The 14,440-nt window shown below is 42.5% G+C and overlaps 1 protein-coding gene across 1 annotated transcript in view; it reads right to left on the bottom strand.

Annotated features, from left to right (window-relative positions):
* The window catches only part of camta1a (calmodulin binding transcription activator 1a), a gene marked incomplete at both ends in the record, with an annotated part of 323,112 nt that overhangs the window by 57,988 nt on the left and 250,684 nt on the right, over nucleotides 1-14,440 (bottom strand). Inside the window, 1 exon segment of the mRNA XM_083895577.1 lies at nucleotides 5,263-5,334. Within this exon segment, the coding sequence (XP_083751703.1) occupies nucleotides 5,263-5,334 (72 nt within the window).

The following is a 14,440-nucleotide window of genomic DNA, read 5'->3' as shown; positions in this document are numbered from 1 at the left end:
TTCCACCAACCCCACTCTCTCTCTCTCTCTCTGTCTGTGTCTGTTTTGTTTCATGATTTCTTTTCTCACCGATTCACACACACACATCCAAAAATACAGACGATACACACTACTGTCCCTCTTCTCCATATTCTGCTAAAGTTTTTCTCCCTTCAAATCTTGAAATCTATCTTTCTTTCCAGCTCTCCCTTGAGAGGAGTGTTTTTTTTTATAGCCTAACTTTTTAAAAGTTGTGTCCATCTTACTCTTCCTCCCATTCTCAGTCTGTCTCTTCCCCTCTACCCTCTCTGTCCTCTGTGTTCCCTCCCCGTCAGTGCTGTGTAATAGGAGTTATTTTCATCCCTGTCTCTCCGTGACTGTGGCTGCTGGATGGCTGAATATTTACATTTTTCACTCACTGGTGACCTTTTCCTGTTGCCGCTCTGGGAGCTCCAGTCTCCTCGCTGCACTGCTGTTGATAGACTACTGCCTGAAAATCTCATATGGACGCGGCAAATGGCACACGGGGAGTCGGGACAGCGAGTTCACAGACTGAACAAAGGTGGAAAAAAAAAAGAGAGCACGGGGGAGACGGAGACTGTTGCTACAGGGATGACTGACAAGTGTCCCGACTGAAAAATATTGTTGGGACACAGGTGTGGAAGGTTTATATCTGCATGTGGAGCGATCTGGACTGAAGTGGTGTAATCTTTTAGCTCTTGTGTGATTGCGGCGATTGTGATTGTGGCTTCCTGTCAGCACAGATGGTCTGCAATAAAGTCCAAGGATTCAATAACCAGTTGTTCTCTGCGGTAACAGGAAAGTAAAGCCAGTGAACTCCTCAAAGTTTGACGTGTGTGTGTGTGTGTGTATGCGTGTGTGTGTGTGTTCTTGTACTTGTGGCATACTGAGGACCAGTGAGGGTTTTTAACCAACACAGTGAGGACATCTTGGCCGGTCCTCAGTTTTTCAAATTCTTTTTTCAAAAAAGTTTTTCAAATTCTTTTTTCAAAAAAGTTTTTCAAATTCTTTTTTCAAAAAAGTTTTTCAAATTCTTTTTTCAAAAAAGTTTTTCAAATTTTTTTTTCAAAAAAGTTGTTCAAATTTTTTTTTCAAAAAAGTTGTTCAAATTTTTTTTTCAAAAAAGTTGTTCAAATTTTTTTTTCAAAAAAGTTGTTCAAATTTTTTTTTCAAAAAAGTTGTTCAAATTTTTTTTTCAAAAAAGTTGTTCAAATTTTTTTTTCAAAAAAGTTGTTCAAATTTTTTTTCACATTTTTTTTTTTCAATAGTTTTCCAAAAAAGATTTTCTAAAAAAAAACTTTAAAATTTTTTGTTTCAATTTGTTTTTTTTTTGGATGACAGTATAGTATGACGTTTTTGTCAAATTTCTGACAAAAAATTTTGGGTCAAATTTTGGACAAAAAATTTTGGGTCTGATTTTTTTTTTTTAATTTTGGTCGGCATAGTATAGTATGACGTTTTTGTAAAGTTTTGGACCAAAAAATAAACAATCGAAAAAGTTTGCTAACATGCTATACTCAATTTTTCAAAAAACATTTTTTAATTTTGGATGACATAATGCATTATTATTATTATATAGTATAGTATGACGTTTATGTCAAATTTTGGACCAAAAAAAAAAGTTTTCTAGCCCTTCTTGCTCTGGGGCGCTACCTACAGACATTTTATGGTACTGCAACCAGTAGTTCTTTGTCATTCATGAAGTAGATATTTGTAATTGTGTTGATTTATGAAGTGGAAAATGCTGGTCCTCACTTTGTCAGCAACCCAGTCCTCAGTATGCAGCAAGTACAAGACTGTGTGTGTGTGTGTGTGTGTGTGTGTGTGTGTGTGTGTGTAGCTGACAGCTGTACTGTAGTTTTCAAAAAGTTACTCAGTGTGACCCCGGCCCGCTGTGTTATTCACTCGACAGTATGAACATGTGTTTCTGAATGTCAGTGTTTGTTTTTGTGTTATTGTGTGTGACCTGATCGTCCCTGCAAATGTGGCTACGCTTCATCTACCAATCATGTTTGTTTGTTTTGGCCTGAATTTGGGTTCAGCTAAGGCTATGGGGGAGGGGGGGGGGGGGGTTCAGTAGAAAATTCACTCAGCTGACGTACAGGGAATATTTGGACAGAAAATAATTACTACATGTAGCAGTGTGTAAGATTTAGGACAGTTTATTGAAGGAAATTGCACACAGTATTCGTAACAATGTTTGTTTAAGTGTATAATCACTTTAAAATAAAAGTGGTAGTAATTCGGTTTTTGTAGCCTTAGAATATGGAGCCACCGTCTTACATTTGTCACTAATTCTTACACACTGGACATTTAAAGTGATGTAAAAAGGCAGACTTCATTATCAGATTGTAACCCTTTAAGACCACAAGCGCACTTTGCGTCGCCGTAGTTACGCAACAGTTTGTGCTATCGGAAAAATTCCAACGCTTTCTGTAAGCTGGGAAGTTGCACGACAAATGTTATTGTGATCATTTTACTTGCGCCCTGTTTAAGGAAGCCGGAGAGTCACAGGCTTTGTTTCCAGAGATGAGCGAGTTGGAACACGTGTACGTATTTTCCATTTTTTTGGCCTGTTTTTGCACCTTCGAGAGACAAAAAAATTATAAAAATGTTTGTTTTATAATTTTCAAATTTCAAATTTAACATGCACAATCTGTTGTTTGCGTACAACTGCAGTCTTCATTTTAAATTGTTAAAGCGGACCTAGACCGTAAGTTCAAATTAACGCTGTTTTGTAGTGTGTATCTGCGTCATTACCTTGTTTACGAAGCCCTGAAGTTTCGAAACAAACAGAGCTGGTGTGCTGATTATCACTGTCATTGTCACTTCCGGGTATTGGCCAATCACAAGACAGTTGGGAAGGCTCTACGCTGGCTGGCCAATCACACTACAGTCTGTCTTCTGGGTGAGATTTCAGTCTGAAACACCGCGGCTGAGGAGAGCGTCAGCAAGGAGAGATTTCTATTGGCTCGTTTACAGCAACTAGGAGGTTTTTGACCATAAAAACAAGTTTTAATGTATGTAAGTAGACCTCCATAACTAACATATATGTGCATTAGGACCACCTACGAGATCTTTAAAGGTTTCAAGGACCTCCTAATGCCACCACACTACAAGTCCCCACAAGACTTGTCTAGCAGATTGCAAAGAGAGGGGGGTTTATTACAATAATTTGCTCCCTTAACAAACATAACAAGTACAAACGCCACCGTGTCTTATGTTATTTTCAGATACACACAGATTTATTCCATAAACCATAATTTCGCTGTTTTTCTTACTTCCATTTCTTTAAAAAAATGTGCTGCATCTCCATTGGTTTGGAAAATAAATTTAAGCGTAAGTCACCCCAGTGGCTTCGCCGACTTAACTGCGAAGAGACGGGAAGGGACATGCTTTTGTGTCGTTATTACCGCATGTGACACACACTCACAGTGCCAACAGAGAGCAAGAGACGAATAAACTGTTGTTGTCTAAAAAGCTTTTGTTTGCTGTGGGAACACTCTAATTATTTTGATTAGAATTTAAGCATCGCTGACGCCAAGTTTTTCCTCTGCTGTCCTTTTTCCTATACCACAGTGTTTCTCTTCTTCCTCTAACAGACATTGCGAAAGGAGGCGTCTGGTTTCTGTTAAGTACAGCAGAGGTTTTGTGACTCGACAATTCTCATCTTCGGAACATTTAATAAAGACAAACTGAAGAGCGGCAGAAAGAAGTGCATTCCTAACATGTGTTTTTCTCTCTCTCTCTTTACTGTATTCGGGACATAGATAGATAGATAGATAGATAGATAGTAATGTCTCCTCTTAGCTAGCAATGTCTTCTATTAGCTAACAGATAGATATGTAGCAATGTCTTCTCTTAGCTAGCAATGTCTTCTTTTGGCCAACTTTAAGCTAACAGACAGATAGATAGCAATGTCTCATCTTAGCTAGCAATGTCTTCTATTAGCTAACTTTATGCTAACAGACAGATAGATAGCAATGTCTCCTCTTAGCTAGCAATGTCTTCTAAAAGCTAACAGATAGATAGATAGATAGATAGATAGATAGATAGATAGATAGATAGATAGATAGATAGATAGATAGATAGATAGATAGATAGATAGATAGATAGCAATGTCTTCTTTTAGCTAACTTTAAGCTAACAGACACATACATAGCAATGTCTCCTCTTAGCTAGCAATGTCTTCTATTAGCTAACAGATAGATAGATATGTAGCAATGTCTTCTCTTAGCTAGCAATGTCTTCTTTTAGCTAACTTTATGCTAACAGACAGATAGCAATGTTTCCTCTTAGCTAGCAATGTCTTCTAAAAGCTAACAGATAGATAGATAGATAGATAGATAGATAGATAGATAGATAGATAGATAGATAGATAGATAGATAGATAGATAGCAATGTCTTCTTTTAGCTAACTTTAAGCTAACAGACAGATAGCAATGTTTCCTCTTAGCTAGCAATGTCTTCTATTAGCTAACAGATAGATAGATAGATAGATAGATAGATAGATAGATAGATAGATAGATAGATAGATAGATAGATAGATAGATAGATAGATAGATAGATAGATAGATAGATAGATAGATAGATAGATAGATAGCAATGTCTTCTCTTAGATAGCAATGTCTTCTTTTAGCTAACTTAAAGCTAACAGATAGATCGATATAGATAGACAGAGACAGAAAGACTCTTGTTCTTTGTGTGTGTATGCTTTATGCTCCCTTAGTATAGTGCGTGTGAATGGTTGTCCGTATCGCACACCTTCCAGCGATAATGGCTGCCATGCTAAACGAGAATGATGAGATGTATTGGGGAGGTGATCAAAGGACTGCTATTTACAACCACTCTCAGCCTGTGGACTTGACGACCCACTGTAAGCACACTATACTGTACAGGGAACCTCTTCCATCATGCTTTTACTGCCCATCACTGCAGCTGTTAGACAGGGGAGATGGCAAAGCTTTTAGCAGACTGAGATACGGTCCTCCTGCTGGACGGCGTGGACGGGCAATGCCATCAGGAAAGTGAATGACTGAGAAAGATAAGGGAAATGGAGGCTGAGGAGAGAAAGGAGAAGAAAGAGAGAGGTGGTAGGGGGAACGGTTGATGTCTGCCTGCTGGCTGTCAACAAAAATGCTTCGGTTAAATGGAAACCGATATCATTGCAACTCGTTCAAGTTCTCGCGGATAGGCCGGGGGAGTTTGAGAGAGCAACTGTAGTGTGGTGAACTGACGGGAGAGGAATGGAGGAATTCTTACCTGGAGTAGCCAGTAGCACCGGCGGTGGAAGGTGGGGATGATGGAGGAGTGGACGTAGCAGCCGTAGAGACACTGGAGGAAAGGGATAGAGTGTGGAGGAGGAGGAGGAGAGAAAGGAGGACAGAAAAGGATAAGATATTACACGACCATAAAGTGCAGAAAATAGGCTGACCTCTCCGCTCGACCGTGACAGCTGTGACCTTTCACCCCTGACCTCTGCCCCATATAACTCCCACATGCGCACGCTGGCAGATGGTCAAGCTATTGTTCTTGAAACAAAGACAGAAACCTGGAGGGACATCATGAATTTTGTTAACCAGCGAAACACCTCAGCACTCTACCAGCATCACCATATGACTCCTTCCTTCCTTCCTTCCTTCCTTCCTTCCTTCCTTCCTTTCCTACTCCCTTACACTTTTATTCTGTCCTGTCTGGAGAGAGCCCCTGACAGGATGATTCAGGTGCTCCTTGTTCAAGCCCCCCCACCCCCCCCATCAACACACAGGGCACCCCAGCACATAACTAGAGCACAGTGTTATTAATATCCTTATCGTAAACAGATAATACTGTGCCTGGGGGCTCGTTACCGTGGAGAGCGCTAGGCAGGGCTGATAACGCCTCGCGGTATCTAGCAAAGAGGCCAGGAGACATTTTTCACCAGCGAGTTGCAGGAGAGGAAAAAAAAAAAAAAAATGCATCGAAGAACGGCATCGAGAGGAAGAGGAGAAAGGCAGCACTTATCCTCCTCTCCTGTCCTCTCGTCTCCTCAATCCTTCTGTGGAAAAACCACGGTCGCAGCTCCCAGGTGACCCAGAGGGATGTCTAGCCTGCTTTTGCTTGTTTACAGCAGCAGAATGAGTCCACACTACAGCAATTGACTCTCCCCTACCCCCTTTACCAGTGAAGAAATACTAGAAAAAAAAGACTCCAAAGTCAGGAGGCTTGACTCTTACAGGAATAAATAAAACATGCAGTTCTTAAATCCCGTCCATGTAGGTAAAATGTGTTTGCATATCAGGTGAAACCACAGCTAATATTGCACATATTATGCTGTCAGTAAGAGAGGGAACACTTATGGTAAATCCTCTGTATTTATAATGTGCTTTTCTAGTCTTGATCACCTCATCAAGTGCTTTGGGCCTCAGGGAAATGTTCTTAAAAAGTTTTCCATAAAAACACAAGATTGTTTACAGTACAAACTTTTTTTATTTAAATTTTTTTAAAGGTACCATATGTAAGAATGTGGCCAAAAACAGTTACTACATTCAAATTCAAAATTTTCTGTCGTAACTGGCAACCCGTGGTTTGCGCAGCAGCTGAGACTCTACTGACTGCAATGATTGGTAGACGGCGGTAGGTGGCGCCACATGCCAAAACATGATTACAAAACACTGTACTGTATATATTTTTTTAATGCAAATATTTTGGCTGTACTGTTGTTGTTGGTGAGTTCAGTTTGTTATATGAACATTATTCCTGAGTCTCTGTGACATATTAGGAGGATTTTATGGCCAGTTGCTTTAGGTTTATTACATAATGCACCTTTAAATAATGCTTTATTCTAATAGGTAGACAATACAATATTGCCAGTAGCACTAAAAGTTATCATGAAGCGACTCAACCAAACTATCTCCAAACACAACGGCGACAACGAAGATGCAGGCGACAGCGAATGCGACAGCAAGAGAGAGGTGGGAATATGACGTCTTTGTTTACCAAAAGTAGTGTATTGGTTGTATAATTATATCAATGCGTAAGTGTGGTGTTTTTGAGACTTTCCCACTCTGGGACCCATTTTCCAATAATAGCATTTCAGTGCTACCAAAAAAAAAAAGCCGGTACAGTGTGGATAAAAAGTCAACACGATAAAATACTAAAGCGGATTCTCTTAACAGTAACAGTTAGCCACCGGGGGAAAGGACGGTGAATGGAAGTAGTTCTAACCATCTGTAACGTCAGTAAACATATTCCTGAGGAGTTAATGGTCTCGATTGCTACTTTTAGTTCTTCTACAATAAAACATCATGTTGTCAAATCTGTAAAATATGTTACCATTGAAAGGAAACTCGATGATATGAGTGGACACTAGTGTGATTGACAGCTGATTTTGTCTAATAGCAGCCTGGTTGCAGTTTGTTTGTGAATTCCCAGGTTGCAAAAACTGTCATGGTCAGAGAGGCTTTAAAAATGTAAAAATAAAATGTACACACTACACAGTTTTGCCATTAACACACATTAACAACACAAGTAAAACATTGGCATGTAGACGAGTGAAGTTGGGGTTCACACCCTAGCCTTAAAAGGGAATTATGTAATAAATCTAAAGCATCTGGCCATAAAATCCTCCTAATATGTCACAGAGACTCAGGAATAATGTTCATATAACAAACTGAACTCACCAACAACAACAATACAGCCAAAATATTCGCATTAAAAAAAATATTTTGCAGACTGCAAATCATGTTTATGTTTTGAAATCATGTTTTGTCACGTGGCGCCACCTACCGCCGTCTACCAATCATTGCAGTCAGTAGAGTCTCAGCTGCCGCGCAACCACGGGTTGCCAGTTACGTCATTAAAGGAAACCTAAAAGACTTTGGTATTTTGAATTTGAATGTAGTAACCGTTTTTGGCCACATTCTTACATATGAGACCTTCAAAGTTAGAAGATGACACTACCATGGGGGCTCATGGCCACCCATGGTAGTCCACCCCATGTGGAGATGTTGGGCTCCACTGCTTGGAGGACAATGTGATTAACAGGCACATTTGCTTGTGTGAGTGTGTGTGTAATATGTGCTCGCCTAGTTTATTTCAACCTACTTAAAAATGAAGGGGCCTGCAGAAGAAGTCAGTCTGTACAAACACCCATTTAGCAACATCAACTGCCTGATTAATTATACCAGAGCACCACTGCACAGCTCCACGACCGGGCACATGGTGAGAGACACATTACACAGCTTAAAAAAAAACAAAACAAACACATTACGCAGATGTACAAAATCACATGAGTGTTACTGAGTGCGCTTCATGTATGTGTGCACACTGTACTTGTACACATCCTGTGACCAATTCACAAAAACAACAGTCACATGAGCCGCGACCGCTTCCTCCAGGTGTTCCATTGTTCCAATCACGCCTATTGTGGGACCGATTTCAATACGACTGAACTCTGCGCGTAAGGGTTTGTGATAGTGAAGGCACACAGACTTCCACCTCTTCTTATTTTTTCCCACTGAACTCTCATCCATTATAGCTGTCTGAAATAGGATGTGCGCCTCTGCCCACCCCCATAGCTCTGTTATCCATTACTCCACGCTTGCAGCGGCCAGACACTTCCTCCCACTCCCACAGTGCATTGAACATCACATTACTACAGTCGCTACAACCGCTATCGCCTCACTCTCATTTCTACTGTGCAGTTTAGTGAGTATTTTCTCTATCAAAACCATTGCTTTATACCCTTTTCAGGGTCCAGTTCTGATGCAATGTGTTACATTTGTACAAAAAAAAAGGCACGGAAATGTTTCTGCATTTCGCGAAATGAAAGGTGCTTACGAACACAAATGCCACCACTCACTCTGTCACTTCACTTCAAACGTAAGCACCGGCGCTCCCACCGATTCATTAATTTTCACTACACGCGGAAAAATGTCCGACTTTTAAATGCTGATTGCACGCTAAGCAAACCTTGCTGTCTTGTTAATTCTGATTACAGACAGTTTACTGTTATGACACGCTTAATATTGCGGTAGCCCTAGAGCACTTGGCCTACTGAGGGCGAGCTGTGGTGTGGCTGTGTGCACTTGGATGAGGCCGTGACATGCTTCTCAGAATTGACAGGTGGGGCGGAGCAACGGGGGCCTCTGTGACTAGGGCGACCGGGGAGTGAATAAATTAGCCCCCAGGCCGCTTTCCTCTGCCTCTGTTTACTCCATTTCTCAACCGCACAAAGCGGCACGCCAGACAAACAAGCCGCTTAAAGCATAACACAACTGTTGCACCTGTCAGTGGCGATATACAGTACTCATCAAACATGTAAGCTGGAGCGCCCTCATCTTCGCCTAACACCCTCACTAACCGTCTCTCTCTCTCACACACACGCACGCACGTTTGTACAGCTATCATTCTTAAGACACATGCATTGGATTCCACTCATTTGGACAGCTTAACCAAAACCATATCTCTAAACCAAATCAGAACCAGGTGTTATGTTGTGTAATTATAGTGGAAACTTAAAGGGGAAATAAGTAGTTTATAGTGCCATCTAGAGGAGAGGCTGAAATTTACAACAAAGACCTGCTGCTCTGCTCACCCCCTCCCTTCCCTGAGCGCTACGGTGTCCTCAGCCGGTCAAATGTCGTCCTCGTCGTCTTTCTCCGTGTCAGCAGATGAGGTTCGTGAGGCGAGGGAGAGGGCGGAGCTACCGCGGCCGTAGCAGACGAAGCGGAGAGAGTGGAGGCGGGACTTCAGCTACAAGTAAAGAGACGCTTGTTTTGTTCTCTTGCGTTTGTCCTTACAGGCTCCGGTAGAAACATGGCGTCTCTCTGCTAACAGTGGCTATGCAACTGCTGCCCGCGGTCATGTTATTTAACATGACTTTTTGAAACACTACGAAAATGAAACAAAAACTATTATACAGCGACTAGACAATGCAGGAGCACATAATATGTATAAAAAAGTGGATTTTGAGTTATATAAACCCATAAATACTACATATTGTACCTTTAAAGGACTCATATTATACCCTACACCACATGTGTCAAACTCAAGGCCCGGGGGCCAGATGTGGCCCGCCACGTTATTTTTATGTACCCCGCGAGTGATTAATTGGTCTTAAAAATCTGTGTTAAAATAGGTCTATGCTGCTTTAAGGCGTGCATTGACCATAACCTACATTTCCCACAATGCATGGTGATTGTGTTACCCACAAAGTGACGGCACCGCCACTAGATTGCAGTGTATCATTGTATATGCATCATGCGATGAGTGAAATTGAATAAGTAATAAATACAGAAAGTTATTTAGCAATATTTACAGAGTTGTTACCTTTATTTTACATTATATTTGGTTACATTTAGTTACATTTATTCTCTATGACCGTTACATCTGGCCCTTTGAGGGTAACCATTATGCCGAAGTGAAAATGAGTTTGACACCCCTGCCCGATGGCGAACTGTCGCTTTTGAGTGCCTGTCTCTTTAAATGCAAATGAGACACAGGAAACTACGTCAGCATCACTGAGGCTCTGGCTGCTAACAGCAGTTAGCATTTGGAAAAGCCATCATTTGCATACTCCAGCCGGGCACATTGCCGTCATATATAAAATGTATCCACGTAAATCCTCTGAGGCTGGAAGTTTGTGTAGAACTCTGTGCTGCACACTTCATGAACTTCCGCTCTTCAGAGCTCCGCGAGACAACAATTCCAGGAATTTATCACGTCTGACGTCAGCTACCCTGCGGAAGTCAACATTGCGTGTTTTATCTCCTGTACTTAGACTGAGGCGGACCACAAAAACATGACAGCGGCATCTTTTTTCTCGCAAATTTCCTACTCATAGGGCCTCCAGAGTCCCAAATATGAGTATTAAAATGGTCTTGGTCCCCATTAGGACTACTGGTCATGACAAGGCCTGTGTAGACACACACTCACACTCAAACACACATGCATAATACAGCAGACAACAATCACGAAACGACACCCACTCATTAACGCACAATTGTATCCTCACGAGCACATTACACGCGATATAGCACCGAGATAGAGGCAGGCGAGAGATACTTTTGACAGCACGAGCACACCCACGTACACAAAGCTCATCGTACTTGAGCTCTTATCAGTAATTCAAGACGCATATCAGTTACTGGTGTTTCGTCTGCTCTCTGCATGCTGAGCGTCTGGGTGACAAAGTGACAGCAGCAGAGCCATTATTTGCTGTCTTTGGGCTGTGACAGATGACAGCCCATCACAGGGAAAGCAATTAAACCATAATTATACACATTCACACACATCCTCTCATAAAAAAGAAAAAAAACAAAAAAAAAAAACACACATTTTTTTTTTCCCCTGATGTATAATTTTAAAGAGCTTTTTGAACACAGTGAAACAAACACATAGGTGCACACACACGCACAAAGTCCCACATGCATGTGTGCATGTATTATTGGCCTGCTATTGTGCTACTGCGGCGCAATTGAAACACAATAAAAAGAATGATACACAACAGTTAATAGAAGTATTCGCACACCGCGTGTCCATAACGTATTCATGTGCTGTCAGCGCGGACAGCAGGAATAAAGAGTTACAGCGACGTGTGTCCTCCAAAGTCAGACACTGATGCAGCAAATTCATTTGGTGTTGTCAGTCAAGGAAGCGGGACCCGGGCTATGAAACGCTGGCTTGGCCCAATGAAAGGGGTTATTATTGCTTGGTCTGAACACGCCTCCCCCTTGGGGGTGTCAAAGCAGTTCTGAGTGGAGTGGGATCGCAGTTCACGCGGGGGCAAGCGGGCCAGACATCTAAGTGATAAACAGTTCAGCCTCAATAAAGCCTTCAGATATAAAGGCAGGGCCACCAGCGGTTACCTGTCCTGCCTCTGGAGCCCACGACTGCCCCTGGCCCTGCCTGTTGCCCTGGCAACACCGCACGTACGTACGTCCATCCATCTCAGCTGACAGGTGTCACGCACACAGCAAGGGATGGGTTAGTGTCATGCAAAAAAAAAAAAAAGAGTGTCTGTGAAAGCAAAATTGGCAAGCAGACACACAGTTATAGTGCGTCCGGGAGGGAGGGAAGGAGGGAGGGAGGGAGGGGAAACTCTCTCATTACGCCATAATGATGTGTGAAGACAATCCTAATCAGAGCGTGGCACCTTATTTATGTTGGCAATTTGCTGTTTTCCTGCAGTGAAGCCGATGTCTTACTGTCGGAGGCTGACGCGCGTTCATGTGTCTGTCTGTCTGACTGTTAGTCCAAATGGGAAGGAGCCCACGTGCTCACATGCTCCCACACAGAAATATGCACACGCGTGGACATTGTTTTTCATTTTTACATTCTTTCCCCCCGGCCAGCACCCAGCATGCACCGACTAATTCAAGTTTTTTTTCAAAATGTACTTTTCCTACTGACTCATGCGTGACCTTTGTGTCTTATTTAACATTTATAACACCAGTCTGGATGTGACTAATCTACCGACTGGATCTCAGGTACATTTCTCAGCCCTGACTCTATTGAGTGACTTTCTTCACATTATTATACAGTTGTTGACATGGATATCCACCTGGTAAAGTCACTTCTGGCTCACCGCTTCATTAGAGGGAATGTACCATTTTGTATGTGTGTGTGTGTGTGTGTGTGTGAGTGTGCTTCAGCTTGTGTGCTTGTTTGCAAATGTCTATTCACATGGATGCCTGGGGCAGGTGATTCAGCCTGGGGCAGAGCAGCATAAATAGAGCTCACAGAGCAGCCAATCAGGCAGCACTATCAAACTCCAACTGTGGAGGGAATGCAAAAATCCATACTCAATAGAGATTCATGGACCATGCAAGATTCAAGCTACCCCGGTCATTGACAGCATCCATGATGACTATTGATCAAGCAGCGATTTCTGGGTCTATACAGGCGTGATTAGATGACTCACAGTTGAAAAGTGCCACTTCCAGTTTGGAGGATGAGCTCATTTTTTAACTGAAACCGTAATAACGCTCTGCATTTCACGTGCCGTCTTTACAGTCAGACGCTCCGCTCGCCTCTGCTCTCTCGCAATCCCTCTGCCGGAATCAAATTATCTGTAGTATGTGGTGGGGTGGCACCATGCCCAGAATGCCCATAATATACGATATCTCTTATGCATTTTGGATCCGGAGAGAAATACACAGCGCCTGTATGTTACCGGCACCATAACTCCAGCTTTTATCCCAGCTACTGCTCTCTCTAGATGAAGATTCTTCCCCTTCCTTAACAGCTTGAATAAGCCACGTATAGTGAAGTTGCAGCAGTATAATTCTTCGGTGCATGTGAAGACTTAATCAAAGAGTTGATGAGACATTATACATAATGAATCAAAAGAGGCTTCGATTTATCTCCCTGGTCTGTCTGCGGGACCTGCTGTGGCCTCTAAATCACTCAAAACTGAGCAGGCTACAAAATGAATGGGCAAGCTGCAGCCCAACTGAAGACAAAAACAAAGAAAAAGAAACAAGCCTGAATTCTTCACCAAAGCAAAACAAATGACGCTTCGCAAAAAAAAAAAAAAGTCTCGCGGAAATGATCGAGTCCAAAAATAGCGTTCTCATTGTAAAATAAACACAAACGGTTGATAAACAGGCCCTGCAGAGGAGAATTAATTAGCCACGCTAGATGCGTAAACACAGCCATACATCAAGTTCAAAAAGAAAACAATAACAGAGATGAGGCAGTGAGAGAGAAACCCCTGTCCATTTGCCACACCGAAAGCCCTTTTCTCTCTCTCTCTGGGTTCATCTCAGGGAGGGAAACGGTGGTGATGAAGATGGGAGGTGTAAATTGGGCAGAGGGAGAAATGAGAGGGGGGGACAACAGAGAGGACAGAGAGGCAGATCAGGGGATGTGGGGTTTACTGTGGCCCGTTTTTTTTCTATCTGCCAGAGGAAGCTCATGCACATGCCCGTGCACGTCTGTCTCCCCGACTGAAGACACGGTGTCTGTTGATGCTAATGTTAGCCAGCTGGGCTCGCGGCCAAAGGCATTAAGTGGAATCGAATTCCACCAAACTAGCTTTAATCAGCAGGTTTTTAAGGTTAGAATTACTCTCCCTCTCCTCCAGCCCCCCCCCCCCCCCCGGCCAAGGTTAAAGTAGACACAGGCAGGGGCTGGGCTCAGCTAATGGGATGGAATGGGGTGGCACGGAGCCTACGGCGTGCCACCAAACACCGGCACACGCACACTTGTGCGCGCTAACACACTGACACACAAACAAGACGCAACGGACACAAAGTGAAGACACGGGTACGCGTATAATGCCGATAATGAGCATAATAGAGTTTTACATTGAAAAACACAAGTACACAAAATGAATAGTGCACGCAGTCACACACGTGATATCCAGCGGTGATTGTTTTTGTCGATTATTCTGCCTCTGCGTGGTCTCGGTGAACATAAATGATGTAACGTTAAGTGCACGCTGCCTCCTTCATTA

Source organism: Microchirus variegatus (assembly GCF_963457635.1).
Source record: "Microchirus variegatus genome assembly, chromosome: 9".
NCBI lineage: Eukaryota > Metazoa > Chordata > Actinopteri > Pleuronectiformes > Soleidae > Microchirus > Microchirus variegatus.
The sequence above is the reverse complement of the archived record's forward strand: the minus strand, read 5'-3'. Positions and strand labels throughout refer to the sequence as shown.